At 42.2% G+C, this 24,485-nt stretch overlaps 1 protein-coding gene across 2 annotated transcripts in view; it reads left to right on the forward strand.

Annotated features, from left to right (window-relative positions):
• Positions 1-24,485, forward strand: part of GSDME (gasdermin E) — a 108,020-nt gene that overhangs the window by 10,194 nt on the left and 73,341 nt on the right. For both annotated transcript variants that reach the window (XM_069588177.1, XM_069588176.1), the window contains exons 2-3: positions 6,100-6,329; positions 11,104-11,296. In XM_069588177.1, coding sequence (XP_069444278.1) covers positions 6,119-6,329; positions 11,104-11,296 — 404 coding nt within the window. In that variant the 5' untranslated portion in view covers positions 6,100-6,118. The remainder of the gene's footprint in view (positions 1-6,099; positions 6,330-11,103; positions 11,297-24,485) is intronic.

Genomic DNA, 24,485 nt, shown 5'->3' on the forward strand with positions numbered 1-24,485 from the left:
ATTTTTCTTGGGGCATTTATCTTCCTAATGTCCAAACTCTTTACAAAACGCACATTGGTTTTTCTCAAGCTTACACCTTGTCGTTTTTTCTTCAGTTTTTGAGTCCAATTTTTTCCCTTTCTGGTTCAGCCCCAGCAAAAAATATCTGGGCCAGCTCTTTTTGATTTTTATGGTTTTCTTCAGCTCTAAATTTTTTTTTTTTTCTTTTAATGCGGTCCTCTCTCTCTTCTGGGGTCTCTATATGATTAAAAACTCTCTCGGCTGCCCTCACTAGATCTTGCAAGGATTGTTCATTTAACCTCTCTATCTTTTGTAACTTTTTTTTAATATCGGGGGCTGCTTGATTTACAAATGCTAACATAACTGCCGCTCGTGACTCATCTGCCTGTGGGTCCATAGGGGTATACTGTCTAAAAGCTTTTATTATCCTTTCCAGGAAGGCTGCTGGGCTCTCGTTTGGCTCTTGTCTCACTGAATTTATTTTGGCCAAATTAGTTGGCTTTCTGGCGGCCGCTCTAAGGCCGGCCATAAGAGTCTGGCGGTACACCCAGAGATGCTCCCTATCTTCAGTGCGCTCGAAGTCCCAGTTGGGTCGCACCAAGGGGAACCCCTCCTCAATGAGGTTAGGCTCTATTGTGGGCCTCCCATCCACCCCTGGCACATTTTACCGGGCTTCTGACAGGATCTGTTCGTGCTCCTCTGTAGTAAAAAGTACCTGTAACAGTTGCTGACAATCATCTCAAGTGGGATTGTGAGTAAACAGGATAGACTCTAAAAGATCAATAAGACCCTGCGGTTTTTCAGAGAAGGAGGGAGTCTGGGTTTTTCAATTGTACAAATCACTAGTGGAAAAGGGCCAATACTGATATGTCCGTTCTTTACCCTCTCTGGCTGGCCCCGCCTGGACCGGAAATGCATGAATGGTGGAGGAGGGAACCTCCGGGTCTTCTTCGCTATGCTGGCCATTTTTTTTTTCTTTTTTTCCGCCTTTCCCTGAGTTTCCTAGGTGGGGCCCCTTTTTCTGGGAGGAGCTGAAGGCTTGGTTTTTTTTTTTTTTTTTTTGGCTTCTCCCGATGAAACCTGTGGAACCTGTGGAAGCAAGGGCGGGGGAGAGGGAAGGGAAGTGAGGGGCTGAAAAACAAAAGGTTTTAGCCAGGCCAGGGGGTTTTCCACCAGGTCCTGTCAGACCAAAATGTATGGAGTTTGGTCTGGCTGGGTGTCCCGAAGGGTAGGGGGCGAGCACCTTCTCTCTGACCGCTCGAATAGTAGGCAGGCTGAAGGTGCCTTCTTGTGGCCAGCTGACATCAAAAGCAGGCCACTCGGCAGAACAAAAAGTTACTAACTTGCTTTTCTTCACCAGCAATGATAGATTCTGTGCTCTAAACTTGAAATCAGAGAAGTGGTTAATCATAAGAGATAAAGGAATAGAAGGTGTTTGTCCCATGATCACAGAGAAGTACACTGGGAGCCAACAGAGCACACAAAGAGCAACGCAGACACCACGAATAGACAGATAACAAACGCAAGGTGGCCACCGACAAGGCACTCAATCTTACCTGCAGGATGTTCACAGAGCCAGCTGCCTCCCCAGCACGAAACTGGGCCCCGGCCTTACGCTGGACTTAATCCAGTAACCAGAGCCAGCTGCCTCCCCAGCACGAAACTAGGCCCTGGTCTTACGCTGACTTAATCCAGTAACCAGAGCCAGCTGCCTCCCCAGCACGGAATCCAGGTCCCGGCCTTATGCTGGACTTAATCCAGTAACCAGAGCCAGCTGCCTCCCCAGCACGAAACCAGGCCCCGGTCTTATGCTGACTTGCCTCTGCACTTTACAGCCAGATGCCTTCCCAGTACGATACCGGGCCCCGGACTTAATCTGGGCTTCTGCAATGTTAGCACCCGTGCTCAGAGTTCTTATCTCCTAACGAGGTTACTCCCTTCTACCAGGAGAGTTGTCCTCCCTGGCGGGACGGAGATCCCGGATGAGCCCCCAGATGTTATGCTCTGAGCCCGTATCTCCGAACCGACCGAGAGAGCAAGTCCACCACAGTATTGCAAACGCAAGAAGGGAGTTTGTTTATTCCTAGCGCGCTAGGGCCCAAGTCTCATCCCACACAAGGGAATCTGACAAGAGCCCCAAACAAAGCGGTATGGCAGCTTATATACAGGCAGTTCTTTGTCTCAGTTACAGGAGTAGCTGGCGTTACATGATTGGCCAGGCAGGATGAGCGCATATCCTGTCTGTTTCTGGTAAACATGACTCAGGTCCTAGAGACCGTCGTTTGGTCCCTAACAGTACGTTCCTTTTATATTTGTATAAAGAAATATGAAGGTGATATACTTGAAGGGGAGAGGGGTGAAAAGGTAGATGGAACCTGGGTAGGGATGGGACTTCTCAGTGTGTATCTTTTCCCATAGTTTAGATTCTTGAGCCATGTAAATGTATTGTGTATTCAAATATAGTAGTTAAAAAAAACCCCAAACCCTCTAACTTTAGCTTCACAAGGTAAATATTCTCAGTTCTTTGATTAAATAAATCTGAGTCTAATAAAAACCTCCGAAGCAGTAGTCACTTCTGTTAACTCCTCTACAAACAACCTACCTTGTCAATAGGCTATGTTTGATCTAGATTGAAAAAAAATTAAAAATTAATTTAGGAGTTCCCCTTCTTTATCCTCTAATCCCTCTGGGGAGGAGTGATGTCATTACTAAGACTTTGCTGCCTGTAGCAGATGGGTTTGGTTACTATTTTTTTTAATAGCAGGCCTGATGTATGTTCTTCAGAGACCTGTTTAATCTGAAGTCAAGGTAGTAAACTCCCTTCCCTGTTGCCCCAGGAAAGAATGGAAACCATAAAAATGGAGATCCTGACACCCCTGGTGAATTGAGGCAGGTTTTGCTGCTGCTCTTCTTTTGGTGCAAAGCAGGGTGAAATCCCCCAGGTGACTGAAAGTGAGTGCTAGTTGTTCAGTCATGTCCGACTCTTGGCAACCCCATAGACTATAGCCTACCAAGCTCCTCTGTCCGTGGAATTCTCCATTGGAGAATTCTAGTGTTCAACCCAGAGATCAAACACGGGTCTCCTGCGTTGCAGGCAGATTCTTTACTGTCTAAGCCACCAGGAAAGTCAGGTCATTGAAGAGACTGTATTTTGTTAAATGTTCTTTCCTTGTGTTTGACAAAATAAACTTTGCGTCTTATGCTAGATGCACTCTCAGTGATAGTACTGCCTTACTGTCCCCACCAATCTGCTGCTTCTCAGATCCCTGTCTTGATAACTGGCATCTCCATCTCATCAGCCAAGCCAGGCCTGCGCTGTCTGCAGGCCATGCTGGGGAGCCTCCTTTCTTTCATCAGAAACCTCACATCCAACCAGAGTTCTGGGGAAACCACCAAACCAGCATCTTTTCTGCCCTTACAGCACTGATGTAGTTCCTTCAAGCTGATCTCCTGTTTCATTTCCAGAAGATCTAAGTGACTACTCTGATCACACTGCTCCCTATATAACCCCTCTAGTGGCTGCTGCTGCCCTAACCCTCAGCAGGGGAGGTACAGGCCTTCAGGACCAAGGCTGGGTCTTCCCCATCCTTATCTTTCGCCCCTCCCTGCCCTAGAACCTGGCAGTCCTCTGCAGGAACCAATCCCAGGGCTTGCAGAGCAGCTCTAGGTCTGTCAAAGGAGTGGCGATGGGCACAGCTACACAAGCCCATGTCTCTTCATCATTACGACCTTGCTGGTCCCAAATCTTAGAAAATCTTCTCCACCTGCCCACCACTTCCTGCAAGTGCTGAGCCTTTATAATTGCTCGTCTGCTAGAGCCTCCTCTCAGTACTCCTTTGCTGACTTAGTGTCTTTTCTACCTAGCCCACAAAATGCAGCTGTGATGCTGTCTGCTTCAGGACAACTTCTGCGACACTGTGTTTCTTTCCAGCTTGATCCAGATGACTTTTTCTTGGTTCATTCCTTGTAGCAATCTCTGTCAATATCTAGCATAAAATTTAGCTGTTTATTTTGCCTTCTGGTCACCAAACTAGTAGCTCATTAAGGTGAGAGACTGCCTTTTGTGTCTGTATCCTGAGTGCTTAAACACAGTACCTGGGTATAGTATATCAGTTCAGTTCAGTTCGGTCGTTCAGTCGTGTCTGACTCTTTGTGACCCCATGAGTTGCAGCGCGCCGGGCCTCCCTGTCCATCACCAACTCCCGGAGTTCACGCAAACTCATGTCTATCGAGTCAGTGATGCCATCCAGCCACCTCATCCTCTGTTGTCCCCTTCTCCTCCTGCCCCCAATCCCTCCCAGCATCAGAGTCTTTTCCAATGAGTCAGCTGTTCACATGAGGTGGCCAAAGTACTGGAGTTTCAGCTTTAGCATACTTAATAATTAATGACTGATTCAATAAATATTTTGATAAATGAGTTCTCTGATAAAAGAACAGGGTTAGATGGCTATAAAATAATCTAAGAGAAGGTACTTTAGAGAAGAGTTAATGATGGTAAAACAAAAAGTTTTAATGTTCTCGAGAAGATCCATGGTAAAGAACTATTAGTGATTAAATATCTGAGATTATCTCAGCTCTTAAATTCTATAATTGTGTTTTCTATGTGACTTCCAGATACCAGGGTACAAGTATTAAAAAAAACACAGTTCTTGTGCACTAGACATTTTAACCTTTGTGGATAGTTATTTCAATTTGTGCATTTTTTAAATAATAGTGGTCATGTATGTGTGCACATATTTGTATATTTTGCATATGTACAGCTATGTGAAGTTTATGTGTTGTGAATTGTTTATAACTTTTTCCATGTGTCTCCTACCATTTTTTAACCCTTGATGTACTTTGCAGAAGTTTTTTTATATGTTAAGTATTCTAGTTTTTTGAATTATAAGCATTTTCTCAGTTTGCTATTTGTCTTTCTAAAGGCCTTTCTCATCCTACAACTGTACAAATATTTGTTTGTCTTTTTACTTTTATGGTTTCACTTTTCCTTAAAAACCCTCTAATCCACTGAGAATTTGCTCTTGTGTGTGGCATGAGATGGGTCTTCCCACGTGGTGCTGGTTGGTAGAGAACCTGCCTGCCAACACAGGAGATGCAAGAGACTCGGGTTTGATCCCTGGATTTGGAAGATCCCCTTTAGGAGGAAATGGCAACCTATTTTAATATTCTTGCATGGAGAATCCCATGGACAGAGAAGCCTGGTGGGCTACAGTCTGGGAGGTCACAGAGTCGGATGTGACTGAAGTGACTTAGCATGCATGCATGGCATGAGATAGAGATATGACTTTGTTATGTTTTTTCCAAATGTTTAGCCAGTTGTTCTAACAGTTTATTGAAAACTGTAGACATCTTCCAGTGAATATAGTACATTTATATCTTCCAATGTGTCTTTCTTTTTTTCCCCTCCAGCTTTTCATTTCTGGGTTTAAAAGTAATAGCTAGTCATTTTACATTTATGGATAAGGGAAATCACACAATGTAAAGAAAAAGCACATTCAACCCTTCAAAGAAGTAGTCATAAGTAAGATGCAAATTTGGGTAGTGGGTATGCTGTTCAACAGATATTCCCAGGTCTCTGCCTTCCAAATACTTGGTATTTCGTGACCATTATGATTGGCTGAGGCCATGTGCCTAGTTCTTACAAATTGTGAGTGAATGTGATATGTGTCAGTTTTGGGCTAGAGCATTTAATTCCTGATGTGAGACTTTTCTAGAACCTTACTTCCTGTTGGCTGATGACTGATGATGTTCAAGAGGGTGTCTGCCCGTTTAGCCTGAATCCCTGAGTGACTGCAAGGAGCAATGCCTCCTGTTCTGTATGTGTAGTGTGAGCACTAAATATACCTTTCTGATGATAAGCCACTGAGATTTGGAGGCATAACCTAGCCTATCCTGATTTATACTCATATCCTCTTTTAGTATTTCAAATTTTTTTTTTAGACATCACCTGAACTCAAGCTAGAGGCTTCTCTAAGGAGAAGATATTCTTTCATGAATACTGATTGGTACTAGGAAGAAATAAGGTAATTTCAGGAAAACATTATTGAATAATAACTTTCTATGTATATATATATATATATATTTTTTTTTTTTTTTCAGGTAATCTGGAGTTCTCAAAATGTTTGCCAAAGCAACATGGAATTTTCTTAAGGAAGTTGATGCTGGAGGTAACCTGATCGCAGTATCAAACTTGAATGACTCAGATAAATTACAACTTCTAAGTCTGGTGACCAAAAAAAAGAGATACTGGTGCTGGCAGAGACCCAAGTACCAATTTTTATCTGTCACTCTTGGAGATGTACTCACAGAAGACCAGTTTCTGAGTCCAGGTATGCTGCTTTGGTTATATTTACAATTAGTTCCAGATCAGGAGATGATTCTTCTTTTAGACACACGTTGTCTTATTTTCTTGTTGTTGTAGTCACTCAGTCATGTCTGACTCTTTGTGACTCCATGGACTGTAGCCCACTGGGCTCCTCTGTCCATGGGATTCTCCAGACAAGAGTACTGGAGTGGGTTGTCATTTCCTTCTCCAGGGGATCTTCCCCACCCAGGGACTGAACCCACGTCTCCTGCATTGCAGGCAGATTCTTTACCAATGAGCGACTGGGGAAGCTATATGTCGTCTTGAGTGATTATAAAGCCATACGTTATAATCAATTCTCCTGACTCTTTGCTTACGGTTTTAAAGACATATCTGTTCTGTTTTCTTTTTTATTCTGTATTTGCTGTGCGGGGTCTTTTTTGCAGTGCATGGGCTTCTCACTGCAGTGGCTTCTCTTGTTGCAGAGCATGGGCTCTAGGGTGCACAAGCTTCAGTAGTTGTGGCATATAGGCTTAATTGCTCTGAGGTGTGTGGAATCTTCTCAGACCAGGAATAAAACACGTGCCTTCTGTATTGGCAGGCAGATTCCTACCCACTGTTTTTCCACCTCAGGAGTTCCAGTATTGCAATTTTTGGTATAGAAGTACAACATGCCTACTTGTAGATGTTGTGGCTCCTCAGTATAAGTGGACTGAAGTTCTACCGCCCCTAGTTTGGTTTAATATTGAGGTTGATGATGCCCCGTATCCATCAGGAGACTGTGAAAGATTTTATTAGTCACGTAATGAAGCTTTTCTGGGGAGAACATGGTAGAGTCCCAAGGCTGGTCCAAAAATAACTAGAGAGAAGGGGGAAAAGATGGGCTTAGTTGTCCTAGTGAAGAGGAGGTATGGCGAGGGCTCTGTATGGGTGGGGCTCACAAGGTTCAGTTTGCTGCTGGTGCCAATGGAGAGAGTACCTGAAGTTTCTCACCCAATTGCCCAGATGTGTAACTGAAAGGAAGGGAGATAGTGAGCTTTAAATATCAGACATTAAAAACACACCTCATTATTACAGGTAAGTATTTATAAAATATAGAAAGGCAAGAAAACAAGTCAATAAAAATTCCTCCATCAAGTGTTCATTTCCATTATATGGTATCTTTTTTATCTCTGCATCTAATTTTTGAAAAATAACATTGAAACATACTACATGTAATTTTAATATACTCATTTTTTTTTATTCAGCCTTATATATTTAGATTTCTTAGTATGGTTTAAATATTTCTTAGTACTGTTTTCAATAAGCAGTGTGTATGCACCCTAATTTGCTTAACCAGTCCAGTTTAGTGCTTTGTATATAGGGTTGCAATGAATATTTTTGTTGTTGTTTTTCCTTTAAACAATTGTTTTAGCATAGATTCCTTTTTTATTAAAATTTTTGTTTTTCTTGAGATATAGTTGATTTACAGTATTCTATTAGTTTCAGGTGTATAACATAATGATTCAAAACTTTTATAAATTATATTCCATTTCTAGTCATTGTAAAATATTGGCTATATTCCCTATGCTGTATAGTATATTGTTGTAGCTTATTTATTTTATACATAGCAGTTTGTACCTCTTAATTCTCTACCCCCATTTTACCCCTCCCTGCTTCTCTCTCTCCCCTCTGGTAACCATTAGTTTGTATCTGTGAATCTGTTTCTTTTTTATTATATTCACTGTCTGTTTTATTTTTTAGATGCCACCTATAAGTGATAACATACAGTGTTTATCTTTCTCTGATTTATTTCATTTGGCAAAATACCCTCCAACTCCACCCGTGTTGTTGCAAATGGCAAAATTTCATTCTTTTTTTATGGTTGAGTTTTATTCCATTGTATATGTATGTGTGTGTGTATATATGCCACATTTTCCTTATAGACTCTTCTATTGATGGACACCTATGTTGCTTCCATATCTTGGCAATTGTAAATAATGCTGCTGTGAACATTGGGGTAGCACAGATTCTTAAATATGCAATTACTGGACCAGAAGTTGGGAGCTTTTCAAAGACTTTAGTACTCATTCCTACACAACTTGATGAAATATAGTGATGTATGAAAGTACCATCAGCTCTTAGTTATTGAACTAAACGATGTTCAAGTCTTCTTTTAGCTTTAAAGTTCTTTAATTTTGTAATTGCATTTTTCTTTAAAGGGTAAAAGTGACAGAGGAGATAATTTGAGTTGACAAATAATCACTAAACTTTCTTCCAGACCAGCATTCCAGCCAGTACTTTCTTCAGCCAGGCCCATTATCAGAGCTGTCAAGCAATGGGCAAGTGAATTGATAATGATTTATGTCATGTTTTCCCTCTGGATATTGGGTAGATCATTTATTGAATGGTATAACAACTAGCTATGAGGAAAGGCAAGAGAAAAAAAATCACAGAGCAGCCCATGAACCGCTGAGTAATTGGAATGCACCACTCTGTGCTTCTGGCCTCTTCGTGGTGTCCAGAGAGCTCCTGTTAGATAGGTCAGGCCAGTGGCAGTCCCTGAGATGAGCAAGTCCCACGTATGTTCATCAGCTGATGCCAGAGCTCACCTCTGCTTCTGTGTCTTGTGGGTGTTAGGGCTGTGATGAGAGGTGCCCTTTTCTTTGTCTACTGAGCAGGTTTGAAATGCCTCACCTTTGTCATCCTTGCCCCTGGCAACAACGCTGGAGTGTTGTGTTGTGTTCCGAGGTGTGAAGGTTAGAGGATAGTGACTTGATTGTCCCAGTGACAGCCTGTTGGCTTCCTCACTTTTCCCTTCCACCTGCAGCAGTGGATGACTCAGTGCAGACATGTGCACAGATGCCATCTATTTCAGAACGTGTCTGTGTCTCTCATGGCATTTTGGAATACACAGACAGTCCTGTTTATCCTCGGCTGCTGTGGGGTCCAGTCCTGGGGTCAGAGTTTCCAGGAGTGGTAATAAGCCTGATGGGGACCAGAACTGGGAGCTGAAGGTAGAGTTTCTATCTGTGTAGCACTTTGTACAGCCCAGGACAGTCCAGTTTATTGGGAAACGTTGTTGCTCTGGCCTAAACCCAGTGGATAAATTGAGCACTTGCTGTGTGCCAGGCTCTGTATTACATGGTTTAGAGACACCAGCTTCCAGCAGAATCCATCAGGTAGGTATTATTAACTATCTCCAATTTGCATATGACAAACCTGAGGTTCAGGGAGATGGATGATACCCAGGTCTCCCAACTAGGAATATTAGAGTAGTGATCAAATCTTGAGCTCTTAACAGCTGCTCTATGCTGCTTTCCAAATCAATTCCCAGAATGTTTGTATTCTCAAGATGTAAATAGGAAAAGGCTTTGATTTGGACATTTTCCTAAACTTCTTATTATTTTTGGTGGAGATAGTTGTTTACTTTGTAAATTTCACAGATAATGAGTGGTGATTAATTCTCATTAACCCTGGCTGAGGAATGGGTTTTTTTGACTGGAGTGATAAAAGTATAGGTGTTGGGGGTGGTGCCTGGGTTTAAAGAAGCCTTTCAGACTCCCAGTAGATTTGAATCCATTATGAAGTGTCACCAGGAGCCCAGGAGAGCCTTGGGTCAGGGAAATGAAAAGGGCCAGTGTCAAGTTCCTAAGAGACCCTCACTGTAGCCTTCTTTGAATGATGGTGACTGAGACTATTTTTATGGTAGTATTTCAGTCAGTTCAGCTCAGTCTCTCAGTTGTTTCTGACTCTTTGCGACCCCATGAATCCCAGCACGCCAGGCCTCCCTGTCCATCACCAACTCCCAGAGTTCACTCAACTCGTGTCTGTCAAGTCGGTGATGCCATCCAGCCATCTCATCCTCTGTTGTTTGGTTCAATTAAAAATAAGGACAGGAGACATATAGAGACATGAGAAGGCTAAGATCCTCAGACATGTTTACCTTGGTGTTCAGATTAAAAAAAAAAAAAAAGGCAGATCCTAAAGGCAGTCTGGTATGACCTGATGAGGAACATGGCAATTCCTAGGGGAGCTAATTGAAGCTGGTACACCAGCTGAGAGGTGGCATCATTCTTTATTGTCTGGGAAGCCAGGAAGGAAGAGTGGAGAGTCTGGAGCTTGCGTACTCCAGGATGGAAGCAGGGAGGCAGGGCGTACTCACTGACTTTATCAGAAACACGGAGATAAGGAATTGCTTGATAAATCTAATGACTGGGTAGAGGTCAGATGTAAACAGCTAAATATGGGGAGAACTGTTTGAATGGAGATGGTAATGAAGGCCAGGGGAGTGTTCTTCAAGGCCACGGAGGGGGAAGGGAAAATGCCCAGGGACAGGTTCAGGCAGCCGATCTGCCAGATACTGGGTCAGGCAGGCCACGCCCTGGGTGGGCGGGTGAGCAGAATGCCAGGCTGCTGTTTTTTTTCTGCTTAGGTGTCATCCTCATCCAGTCCCTTCGTCCTCAAAGCACACATTTAAAACATCCTATTTACTTACCTGGGTAGCAGTTAAACAGATGTTTACTTTAAAATTATTCGTGGAACTCTAAAGATACTTTTGGTGCACATGTCTGTGTGTGTGTATATTGGACTTGAAAAAACAAAAAAGTACTCAGTAGAGTCCTTGGCCACCAGTACACACTACACTCTCAGTCAGCATCCAGGTTCTTTTGTCCGTACAGCGCGGCCGCCGGCTCTCCGTTCTGAGTGCAGACCTCGTGTTTCCCACGGGTTTCCGCAGGATTGGAAAGCTAGGTGACCTGAGGCACAGAGTTGGCCACTTTGTCATCAGATTCCTCTGCATGTCTTATTCACTGCAGTGGTCGTGGAGTCGGACTTTGTGAAGTACGAGGGCAAGTTTGAAAACCACGTGAGTGGGACCCTGGAGACAGCCCTGGGGAAGGTCAAGCTGAATGTCGGCGGCAAAGGCCTCGTGGAGAGTCAGTCCTCCTTTGGAAGCCTGAGGAAGCAGGAGGTGGACTTGCAGCAGCTCATCGGAGATGCCCAGGAGAGGTAATGGGAGTTCTGCTCGGCATGCTGACTTTGACGCGCCTCTCGTTTAAGTTTTTAAAGAGTTACTTATTTACTTTTGACTGTGCTGGATCTTCGCGGCTGTGCTCGGGCTTTCTGCAGTTGCGGTGAGTGGGGTACTCTCTGGTTGCAGCGTGCTGGGTTCTCGTTGCGGTGGCTTCTCTAGTTGTGGAACATGAGCTCTAGGTGCGTCACTCAGTAGTTGTGGAGCATGGGCTTAGTTGCCCTGTGACATATAGAATCTTCCTGGACCAGTGATCAAACCCATGCCCCCTGCAGTGGCAGGCGGACCACCAGGGAAGCCCCATGTCTCTCATTGGTGGGTCATTCCGTGGGGACTTCTCTGGTGGTCCAGTGGCTAAGACTGCAGGCACCCAATGCAGGGGGCATAGGGGAACTAAGATGTGTGGCCGAAAAAAAGGCCATTTGTTGCCAGGAGCCAGTGTGAGGAATTCCACCCGTGACAAGGTCATGCGGCAAGAGCTCTGATGGCAAGGCTAATCAGACCTCAGGTTTTCCCCCTGGAATTTCCTGAGCATCCACCCCCCAAAAATAAGAATTTCCACTCTTCTGACATCCTCTGGAAAAAGTCAATTCAGGGCTCTAGTCTTCTGCATTTGAAAGAGTGTTTCAATCCAAAAACCCCTCTGATGGCTTTCTAGCCTGCCTGCAGGACTTGTACAGCTGCGCCTGTGATTGTTTGAGGCCTCCTGACCACAGGAGGCACAGGAAGCTTAAAACATCCTAGGAATGTAGGGGCTTCCAAAGAGTCAAAATCATTAGAATAGGACTGATTAAAAGTTTCATTTGTTGGGCCAATACTTGCTGCCAAATTTTCATATCCTTTATTTTTAGATATAGTTGGTATATAGAAAAACAAGTAGTAGACCCGGTATTAGCAACATTAGATCTTTGAGTTAAGTACCTTCTTTATTATAACCCACTGCACCTTTGTTCTATAGAGATGTAACTTTAATGCTTTAAGGAGATGCAGATTAAAGGAAAACACTTAGGGGGAAACGAAATTAACATTCATTGAGGAAGAGAGCCAAAAAGTGTTAACAAGCCTCTTGGCCAGAAGATAATGTAAATCACCTGAGACCTTTTGTATACAAAAAGATATACAGAAAGAGTCTGGGCTGCGAACGCTACATAATTTTGTATTACCCATTGATCTCTATGTATAATCGAAAGTATAAAAGGCCTTGAAGGACAATAGAAGGAGAGCCAGTCGCTGGACTGCTTTCCCCTGTGTCTCCTCTTTACTCTAATTTCAGGCTGAATTCCCATCTGGGACGCTGAGGCTCACTATGTCTACTTACTTGTCCCGGCTTTTAAGATCCGTAAGAGAGAGAGCCCAAGGCGGGGCACTCTCCGATATTCAAACGGGCGCCGGCAGCCTAACGTAGATGGTGCAAGCTTCTTGTCTGGAGCTTTATTGGTTTTCCATGTAACCCAAGTTAATCAGCCTCTTCTCTCCACTTAATCTTCCTACTACACTATTTCTTCCTAATCTAATCTTATATTAATAAATAAATAAGTTTTCCTCACCGACTCTGTCTACCCTTTGAATTCCCTGGATCCACCGGGGCTGGACCCCGGCAAGTGGCACCCAGAACAGGCTATTCGAAGATAGGTTCCTCGGAGCAGAAGCTCCCCCCCCCCCGCCCCCCCACAGCACCCTGTTGCTCCCCCCGGAGTGATTTAATCACTCCCCCCGGAGTACTTTCGGTTACTCCCCCAGTGTTAAGTGTTCCGGACGGATAGGACCCCATTCAGGGTGCCGCGGACCCCCCTGTAGGATAGACAGGGTGAGTAGGAGTGGGAAGTGTTGAAGGGTTTAAGAGAAACCTGGTTCTCTAGAGGTTGAAAGAAACCTGCTTTCTTCGGGTTAAAAACCCCCCTTGTCTAAGGTAAAACCTTTTTGTCAAGGCAGACTTTTCTATAAATCTTAATTTTCTGACATGGGTAACAATGAGTCAAAAGAATGACAACTCTTTATAGAAGTAATTTAGCAACTGTTAAACAAAAGATAAATTAAAGATAAAAAGGCTAGTGTTACAAGAGCAATGTCCTTGGTTTCCAGAAAAGGGATTTTAGATACTTGGGTGAAGCTGGGAAAACAGCTAAAAACTTATTATATTTTGCATGGGCCTGTAAATGCTTTTGCTCTGTGGAATATGATTACAAATGTTCTGGACCCCCGTCATGAGGCTGTTAGATAGACTATGGGAGAGGCTATAGCGGTGGATGGTAGTGGGTCTCCACCTTCTACGCAGATCATATTTTCTGCCATTGGCAAAGAAAACGAGGGAGACTGTACTCTTCTGCAGAGGAAGGAGAGTGCTTACAGGACGCAGCAGCCTAGCGCCCTAGAGAGCCCCCTCCCTCTCTACACAAGCCAAACCTTTAAAAAGTTATCTTATTTAAGGCGACCACTGCAACCTCTGCTTGCACCTCCCCAGGGCTTAAGAACGCCCCACTTTATATCCAAAGCCTCCCAGAACATTGTTTAAGGTCGAAAAGGATAGGGAGAATATTTTCGAGCAAAAGAGCTTTTAAAACGGAGCCTGCTCCTTGCAGAAAACCCCCTAAAGGGGGGGCCTCACCCAAGCAAAAAAAAAAAAAGAAAAAGAGAAAAGGAAGAGAAAAAGAGAAATAAAAAGAAAAATATTCATAATAAAAAGGATTTTACAAATGCAAAATGTTTCTCTTGAGGCCAAATAGAACATTTTTGCCAGCAATGTCCTGCTAAACAGAGACAAATCAGCAAACATTACTGAATGCCCATCCCTGAAATGTGATGAGCAGTTCATCCATTAGTCTGGACTTTCACTGTTCTTAGCCGGAGAGGGGACACTTGGGAAACACTTTAAAAGGATGTTACTTCAGGCAAATGTGTACTTGTAAAGAATCATATGATTTATAAAATACCAACAGTGAGACCGCTCTGTTCTACATTTCGGAATATTACGATCAGAAGTGGGAAAACCACACTCCTCTCTCTGGCTCTTTATGATTTTCTGATTAGGGAAAGAAGAAAGCAGGTAAGGTACTTCAGGGGAAGAGCTGGTTTTTAACTCTGAAATCTTGAAGACAATTCCACATTGTTTAGATTTCAGTAAATACAATTTATTCCAGTAAAACTGAAACCTGTAACTCGGATTGGGACTTGAACCCGGCCAAAACCCATAATGTTCCAACTGAGATCACACACCTGTTTTTAAGACTTAATAAAGGTCAGGTTCTTGGTGTCTCATCACAAAGAATTCTGAGAGAAAGTGATAGGTAAGAAGTGAATTTGGAGAGAAATACACTCCACAGACAGTGTGGACCATCTCAGGCAAAAGCTGTGTCAAAATATGGTGTGGTCAGCCTTTATGAGCTGCGTAATTTCATGGGCTAGTAAGTGGGAGATTATTCCAGCTGCTTTGGGGAAGTGGCAGAGATTTCTAAGAGTTGGGCCACAGCCCTCTTTTTGGTCTTTGGTTGGCCTTGGGTCTGTCATGGGGCCTGTGGATGTCATTTTGCCAGCTTGATGTGTTAGAATGAGTGTACGCTGAGGCTGAAGGTCTAGTGGAAGTCGACTAGTCCACCATTTTGGACCCACTTGGTTCTAATCAGTTTATGTCGTGTCTTCTGGCTATGTCATTTTTTCAAAGGTTGTGCCCTGCTCTCTTCCCTCCTATTTCAAAATGATTTGTTGATATTTAGGCACTAATTTGTGTCTGACTCTTTGCAACCCCATGGTCTGCAGCACGCCAGGCCTGCCCGTCCGTTGCTGTCTCCTAGAGTTTGCCCAAGTTCATGTCCGTTGAATTGGTGATGCCATCCAACCATCTCATCCTCTGCCGCCCTCTTCTCCTTTTGCCTTCAACTATCCCAGCATCAGGGTCTTTTCCAGCGAGTTGGCTTTTCGCATCAGGGGCCAAAGTATTGGAGCTTCAGCTTTAGCATCAGTCCTTCCAATGAGTATTCAGGGTTGATTTCTTTTAGGATTGACTGGTTTGATCTCCTTGCTGTCCAAGGGACTCTCAAGAGTCTTTTCCAGCACCACAATTCAAGAGTATCAGGTTTTCAGCACTGAACCTTCTTTATGGTCCAACTCTCACGTCTGTTTCAAAATGATAATACATTATTATTTTTACCTTGTGTTTCTTCAACATTCCTCAAGTAACTGCTGAATGAAAGCCTACTACATACTGTTCTTCATCTTGGGGATTCTGAATTGAACAAAACCCCAGCATTTCTGCCCTTTATTCTGGGGAGAGAGAGACACAACATGTAACTAAGTGATATATATAGTACATTGATGGGGCTCACCAGAATGGAGAAAAATTTAGCAGAGAAGGGAGATAGAGGATGCCAGGAATGGGGGTTATGACTTGAAAAAGTGGCCAAAGAAGGCATCCTGGGGAAATTGGCATCAGAGAAAAGACTTGAAGTTGGGGATGGGAGTGAGTGTAAAGGTGTCTTGGGTAAGAAAGTTGTAGGCAGAGGTGGTGTGGCTGGAGCTGAGGAATCTGGGCAGGAGCAGGTGAGGTCAGAGTGGCCCGGTAGGACCTTGCAGGCCACTGAAAAAACTTGTAACTCTTGCTCAGAACTTCCCTTATGGCTCAACGGTAAAGAACTGCCTGCAATGTGGGAGACCTGGGTTTGGTCCCTGGGTCGGCAAGTCCCATGGAGAAAGGAACAGATACCCGCTCCAGTGTTCTGGCCTAGAGAATTCCACGGACAGAGGACCTGGCGGGTGACAGTCCACAGGGTTGCAAAGGGTTGGACGCGACCGAGCGACTTTCACTTTTCTTTTCCTGGGCGAGGTAGGAAGACACTGGAAGACTTTGAGAAGAGAAGTGACAGGATCTAACGTATGTTTTAGGAGGATCATTCTGGCAGCTGAAGAGAGACTGAATGGGCGGATGCCAGGAGTCCTACTGAGAGGTTATTGCAATAGTCCTGATAAGAGATATTTCTAATTGAGCGGTTATTATAGTAATCCTGATGGGAGATGATATATCCATTTGTACAGAAACATATGTGCATTTTCTTGTGTAGTTTATCACCCTTTTTAAAACAGAAAATGCCAACCCAAATATATTGAAAAAATTCACTCGTGTAGAGGTAGCTTATCTCTTTTCCAGTGTTTTTAGGATTATATGAAATATGTTTGCTCATTGAATAAAATACTGTTTAAAAATCAATAAAAATTACCATAAAACTCATGTATCAATCATTTGGTGGGCAGAATTTGTACAGATAATGAGGATGCTTGAGCAACTGAGGTCTTCAGAACCTATCCACCTTTCCACTAAGCTCTGATGTTTAATGGAGTTGAAGGACAGTGGTTGTTATTTGGCTATTGCCTCATGGCACTTTCTAGAACTCCAGGACTCCACTGAGTTAGGACTCGGGGGCAGGAATTCCCTTTCTCAAAGAACTTTAAGCTCTCTCTGGTGACATGAGGTGGAAGGGACAGCAACCTCTTTCTCTGATAGTCATGACCTTAATTATCTTTACTGATTTTCTTCTTTGGTAAAGAGGTATTTTCCTTCTCTACTGCAATACCTACTGGGGGCATACTAGAAAAATATTTTCTGTTTATCTGAAAATGAAATTTAACTTGGGGTCTTATATTTTCATTTGCTAAGTCTGGTAAATAAGGAGGAAGAGGGGCAGAAGAGCTGGTGGTCCCTGTCTTTAGTCAGCCCTCTATAGTGTGTTTCTATTTCAGTCTTGTTATTTCTGTTTGAAGATCCAGTTTGGCATGCTTATAATCACATTTCCCGATATAGGTTTCTCGCTCATCGTGATTCAGGTGTAGAAGATTGTGCCAATAGGAAGCATATGGGGGAGAAGTCAGTGAGTAGAGATGGGAGAAAATATTCTCAGAAAAAGAGGCTAAGACCAGAAGTTGTAAGTGGGGAGACAGGGAGAGAGGGAGGGGGAAGTAACTGCTGACCAGCTACTGTGTGCTGGGCACTTCATGGGCATCATCTCCTTTCCTCTACACAGCCGTCTCCTTTTAGGCCTGAGGATCTAAGGCTCAGGGAGGAGAAGTGACTTGTTCTCAGTCCCAGAGCTTCATTTGGGTGCTGCAGCTGGGATTCATCTCAGGATTTTCTGACTCCAAAACTCCTGTTCTTTCCTCTGTATCATTCCTGAAGTGACTCTGAAGCAAAGGAGTTGACTGAGATAAAAGTAGTTAAAATTGTAACAGAAGATGGAAAGGCAGAGGCGTGAACCCAGGTCCCCAGTGAGGGTACCTAGGGGGTGCAGTGTTCCAGGCACCTATGAACAGCTGGTCCACCCACCTGGAGGTGCCCGCATGAAGGCATGAGATCATCTTGGGAGAGTTTAGACATTCTTTGTACAGGTGATAGGGAAGCAATGGCCTGTGTGGAAGGGAGAAGGGAAGGGGCAACACTGGGAATACATTTAAAGTCTAGAGATGGAAAATGTGTCTTATCACAGAGTCACTTCTTCCTTGTTCTGTTGCTAAGAGGTAAAGTTGAGCTACAGGGGGAGGAAAGACGAGGACTTGACCATAGGATGGAGATCATGTCAACGTAACATTCTTGTTACTTCATGTTGGAATAATAAATTCTTATCTACATAGTCTGCCTGTCTTTGGACTCCCACAGCATCATCATGTTGATAAGACTGGCTGTTTGATACATGCACGGCCTTGGGAGTGGTGATTAGTAATGCTTAAGTACTGTATGTTCTTGAGGGTTCATTTGCAGTCATTTTTATTTCAGGTCATTTAGATAAGTTGTCATCTGTGTACGAGTTATTTTAGTCCTCGGAATTCAGAGTATTTGTTTTATTGTCTGTGAGATGTGTGCACATCTCAAAAACAAGCTTCATCTAGCATTAAAAAAAAACCCAGGTACACGCATATATAACAGTTATCCAGCATTGTTGGGCATAAAGGCTATCCCTAGGACCGCAGGACTTACTTTCCAGATGTTGGAGATGACCCCTTTGAATGAGAGCTCTAGTTTATTGTAAAACATTTTTGATGGAAAACAGTGTAAGACCTTTCCATAATGACTCAGCTTCATGTTTTATTCTCAAGACCGAGTATTATTTATTCTATGATAAACTCATTAGTCTTTCCTCGTCGTTTATTGTCAGCTGCTATTTATGGATGCTTGAAGTATAATTGCCACACCCATTCCATCTCTGCCACTAATCTCCTAGTGTTTGAAGAAGTTTACTCCTGGTAAATAACTTCTGCAGACCCTGAAGTCAGGGTCACTTCTGGCCCTGGCCTCGGTTTCTCCAACTGTAGGTGGACTAGCCGGACTAGAGGTTCTTTAAGAGCTTTCTGTGGCCTAAGTGTAGAAGGGAGTGGACTTGAGTGCACACATCAGTTCCTTCTTGCATTCGGAGCCTTGGTTCCAGCTGATTTACAGAGATGGTGCCATATTGTGCTTTCCTGACTGTTCTGGGTTTAAGGAGGGGTGGCTATAGCTGTACAGTCACATCCACTCTCACTCTTTGGTGTACTGTAAAGCACATTTTGTTTAAAAAAAAATTACATTTTTCCATGAATACATACTAATTAGAAGTTTGGTTCTTCATTAAGCATCCCAACTTGTAAACTATATGAAATTAATATATCATGCAAGCAATGTGTATGGCAGTGATAAACCTTCATAATTATATAAAGACTTTAAAAATTATATCCAAATAGCCTTTTTATATCTGAATACAAATTCCACAAGTTTTACACACAAGTGTAGTGGTAGTGTTAGTCGCTCAGTTGTGTCCGACTCTTCGTGACGCCATGGGCTGTGTAGCCCGCCAGGCTCCTCTGTCCATGGGGTTCTCCAGGCGAGAATACTGGAGTGGATTGCTATTCCCTTTGCCAGAGCATCTCCCTGACCCAGGGATGGAACCCAGGTCTCCTGCATTGCAGGCAGGTTCTTTACTGTCTGTGCTACAGGGAATTTAAATTCTAATATTGATTATGGCCTACGCATGACCTCTAAAGCTACTGTGATAGCTGTCCTGAGTGCAATTGCAATGATATTTCAAAAGATATTGCTGCAATTTATGCCAGAGAGTGTTCTGCCTATGTTGTCATCTAAGAGTTTTATAGTATTTGGCCTTACATTTAGGTCCGTTTATTTTTGTGTATAGTGTTAGGGTATGTTCTAATTTCATTTTTTATGTGTAGCTGTGCAGTTTTCCCAGCACCACTTTTACTGAAGAGACTGTCATTTCTTCACTGAATGTTCTTGCCTCTTTGTCACAGATTAGTTGACCATAGGTGTGTGGGTTTATCTCTGGACTTTGTATGCTGTTCCATAGATCTGTATTTCTGTTTTATGTGCTAGTACTATAGTGTTTTGATGACTGTAGCTTTGTAGTCAAGTCTGAAGTCAGGGAGCCAGATTCCTCTGGCTCTGTTTTTCTTTCTCAAGATTGCTTTGGCTATTTGGGATCTTTTGTGTCTCCATTCAGATTTTAAAAAATTTTGTTCTAGTTCTGTGAAAAATGCCGTTGGTAACTTGATAGGGATTCATTGAATATGTAGATAGCCTTGGATATTGTAGTCGTTTTGAAAATATTGTTTCTTCCAATCCAGGAACAACATATATCTTTCCATCTGTTTGTGTCATAATTTGATTTCTTTCATCAGCATCTTTTAGTTTTCTGAGTACAAGTCTTTTGTGTCCGTAGGTAGGTTTATTCCTATGTATTTTATTCTTTTTGATGTGATGGTGAATGTGTTTGTTTCCTTAATTTCTTTTTCTGACCTTTTGGTGTTAGTGATAGAAATACAGCAGATTTCAATATATTAATTCTGTATCCTGCAACTTTACCAAGTTCAGTGATGAGCTCTAGTAGTTTTTTGGTAGTGTTTTAGGATTTTCTGTGCATAGTAGTATGTCATCTGCAGACAGTGAGCTTTACTTCTTTTCCAACTTGGATTCCTGTTATTTCCTGTTCTTCTCTGATTGCTAGGACTTCCGAAACTATATTGAGTGAAAGTGGTGAGAGTAGACATCCTTGTCTTGTTCTTGATCTTGGAGGAAATGCCTGAAGTGTTTCACCATTGAGAATGATGTTAGCTGCGGGTTTGTCCTAAATGTTCTTTATTATTTTGAATTAGCTTCCCTCCATGCCCACTTTCTGGAGGGTCTTTTAGAATCATAAATGGGTTTGAATTTTGTCAGAAGCTTTTTCTGCATCTATTGAGATGATCGTGTGTTTTTTAAAAATTTATTTTTAGTTGCTTTATAGTATTGTGTTTGTTTCTGCCAAACGTCAACAGGAATCATTGTTGGTACACACATGTCCCCTCCCACTTGAACCTCCCTCCCACCCCTCACCCCATCCCACCTCTCACTCTGTCCCACCCCTCTAGGTTGTTCCAAAGCCCTGGTTTGAGTTCCCAGAGTCAAACATCAAATTCCCATTGGCTATCTATTTACATATGATAATGTATGTTTTCATATTACTGTCTCCATACATCCCACCCCCTCCTCCCTCCCCTGGCACTGGGTCCATAAGTCTATTCTTTGCATCTGTGTCTCCTTTGTTGTCTTGCAAATAATTTCATCAGTGCTGTCTTTCATGAGAAACGCTGGGCTGGAGGAAGCACAAGCTGGAATCAGGATTGCCGGGAGAAATATCAATAACCTCAGATATGCAGATGACACCACCTTTATGGCAGAAAGTGAAGAGGAACTGAAAAGCCTCTTAATGAAAGTGAAAGAGGAGAGTGAAAAAGTTGCCTTAAAGCTCAACATTCAGAAAATGAAGATCATGGCATCTGGTCCCATCACTTCATGGGAAATAGATGGGGAAACAGTGTTAGACCTTATTTTTTGGGGCTCCAAAATCATTGCAGATGGTGATTGCAGCCATGAAATTAAAAGACGCTTACTCCTTAGAAGAAAAGTTATGACCAACCTAGACAGCATATTAAAAAGCAAGAGACATTCCTTTGCCAACAAAGGTCCGTCTAGTCAAGGCTATGGTTTTTCCTGTGGTCATGTATGGATGTGAAAGTTGGACTGTGAAGAAGGCTGAGCACTGAAGAATTGATGCTTTTGAACTGTGGTGTTGGAGAAGGCTCTTGAGAGTCAGTTGGACTGCAAGGAGATCCAACCAGTCCACCTTAAAGAGACCATTCCTGGGTGTTCATTGGAAGGACTGATGCTAAAGCTGAAACTCCAGTACTTTGACCACCTCATGCGAAGAGTTGACTCATTGGAAAAGACCCTGATGCTGGGAGGGATTGGGGGCAGGAGGAGAAGGGGACGACAGAGGATGAGATGGCTGGATGGCATCACCGACTTGATGGACATGGGTTTGGTTAAACTCCGGGAGATGGTGATGGACAGGGAGGCCTGGCGTGCTGCGATTCATGGGGTCGCAAAGAGTCGGACACGACTGAGCGAACTGCACTGACATGAACTGGACCATCTTTCTAGATTCTATATATATGCGTTAGTATACAATATTCATTTTTCTCTTTCTGACTTACTTCACTCTGTGTAATAGGCTTTAGGTTCATTCACCTCATTAGAATTGACTCAAATGCATTCCTTTTTATGGCTGAGTAATATTCTGTTTTCTATATGTACCACCACTTCTTTATCTCTTGACGGACATCTAGGTTCCTTCCATGTCCTAGCTATTGTAAATAGTGCTGCATTGGGGTACATGTGTCTTTTCAATTTTGGTTTCCTCAGTGTATATGCCTAGGAGTGGGATTGCTGGGTCATATGGTGGTTTTATTCTTAAATGTTTAAGGAATCTCCATACTGTCTTCCATAGTGGCTGTATCAATTTACATTCCCATCAACAGTGCAAGGGGGTTCCCTTTTCTCCACATCCTCTCCAACATTTATCGTTTGTAGACTTTTTAATGGTGGCCATTCTGACCAGTGTGAGGTGATATCTCATTGTAGTTTTGATTTGCATTTCTCTAATAATGAGCAATGTTAAGCATCTTTTCATGTGTTTGTTAGCCATCTGTGTCTCTTCTTTGGAGAAATGTCTTTTTAGGTCTTTTGCCTACTTTTTGATTGGATTGTTTGTTTTTCTGGGATTGACTTGTATGACTTGTATGATTGTGTATTTCGGAGATTAATCCTTTCTCAGTTGTTTCATTTGCTATTATTTTCTCATTCTGAGGGTTGTCTTTCCACCTTGTTTATAGTTTTCCTTTGCTGTGCAAAAGCTTTTAAATTTAATTAGGTCTGACTTGTTTATTTTGGTTTTTATTTCCATTACTCTAGGAGGTGGGTCATAGAGGATCTTGCTGTGATTTATATCATAGAGTGTTCTGCCTACGTTTTCCTCTAAGAGTTTTATAGTTTCTGGTCCTACATTTAGGTCTTTAATCCATTTAGAGTTTATCTCTGTGTGTGCTATTTGGAAGTGTTTCTTATTTTTGACAAAGGAGGCAAGAAGGGCAAAGGGCAAAGATAGCCTCTTTAATAAGTGGTGCTGGGAAAACTGGACAGCACATGTGAAAGAATGAAATTAGGATACTTTGCAACACCATAAACAAAAAATCATATGGTTTTTATTCTTCAGTTTGTTAATATGGAATATCATATTGATTCATTTGCTTGCATTGAAGAATCCATGCATCCTTGGGATAAATCCCACTTGATCATGGTGTATGATCCTTTTAATGTATGGTTGGATTTGGTTTGCTAGTATTTTAAGAATTTTTGCTTCTGTGTTCTTCAATATTGGCCTGTAATTTTCTTTTCTTTCTGTTATCTTTATTTGGCTTTGGTATCAGGATGATGCTGGCCTCATAGAATGAAGCTGGGAGTGTTCCTTCCTTTACAGTTTTTTTTTTTTAAAGAATTTCAAAAGGATAAGTGTTAACTTTTCTCTAAATGTTTGATAGAATTCGTTTTGAAGCCGTCTATTCTTGGACTTCTGTTTGTTGGGACTTTTAAAATCACAGTTTCAATTTTAGTACTTGTAGTTGGTCTGTTTGTGTTTTCTATTTCTTCTTGTTTCAGTCTCGGGAGGTTTTGCTGTTCTAAGAATTTTCCATTTCTTCTAGGTTTTCCATTTTATTGAACTATATGTTGCTTGTAGTAGTCTCTTACGATACTTTATATTTCTGTGGTGTCCATTATAACTTCTCCTTTTTCATTTCTAATTTTATTGATTTGAGCCCTCTTTTTTTTTTTTTTTTCCCTTGGTGAGTCTGGCTAAAGGTTTATCCATTTTCTTTCTCTCTTCGTTTCATTGATCTTTTCTATTTTTCATCTCTCTATTTTATTTATTTCTGCTTTGATCTTTGGTTTCTTTCCTTCTGCTAACTTTGGTTTGTGTTTGTTCTCCTTTCTCTAGTTGCTTTAGGCGTAAGGTTAGGTTGTTTATTTGTGTTTGTTCTTGTTTCCTGAGGTAATGGACTTCTGGTCTGTTGGAAGTTTTGGTTTGTTGGAAGCTATAAGCTTCCCTCTTAGAGCTGCTTTTGCCATGCCCCATAGGTTTTGGATCATCCTGTTTTTGTTGTCATTTGCCTCTAGATATTTTTTTAAATTTCCTCTTTGATTCCTCCATTGATTAGTAACATATTGTTTAGCCTCCACACGTTTGTGGGTTTTTTTTTTAAACAGCTTTTTTTTCTTGTTGATTTATATTCTCATAGTGTTGTGGTCAGAAAAGAAGCTTGATATGATTTCAGTTTTGTTAAATTTTTTGGCACTTGATTTGAGGCCCAAGATGTGATCTGTTCTGGAGAATGTTCCATGTGCACTTGAGAAGAAAGTGCTGTTTTGGATGGAATGTTCTATAAATACTAATTAAGTTCATCTGGCCTATTGTGTCATTTAAGGTCTGTGTTTCCTTATTGATCTTCAGTCTGAATGATCAGTTCACTAGTGTAAATGGGGTGTTAAAGTCCTTCATTATTATTGTGTTACTCTTTATTTCCCCTTTTATGGCTGTTAGCATTTGGCATACATATTGACGTGCCCCTGTGTTGGGTGCATATATATTTACAATTGTTACATCCTCTTCTTGAATTAATCCCTTGATCATTACGTAGTGTCTTTCCTTGTCTCTTGTTACAGTAATTTAAAGTCTGTTTTTTTCTGAGTATTGCTACTTCAGCTTTTTTTGGATTGCCATTTAAATGGAATACATTTTCTATCTCATCTTTGGTGTTTGTGTCCCT

The sequence above is a fragment of the Ovis canadensis genome, chromosome 4, assembly GCF_042477335.2.
Source record: "Ovis canadensis isolate MfBH-ARS-UI-01 breed Bighorn chromosome 4, ARS-UI_OviCan_v2, whole genome shotgun sequence".
NCBI classification, from domain to species: domain Eukaryota; kingdom Metazoa; phylum Chordata; class Mammalia; order Artiodactyla; family Bovidae; genus Ovis; species Ovis canadensis.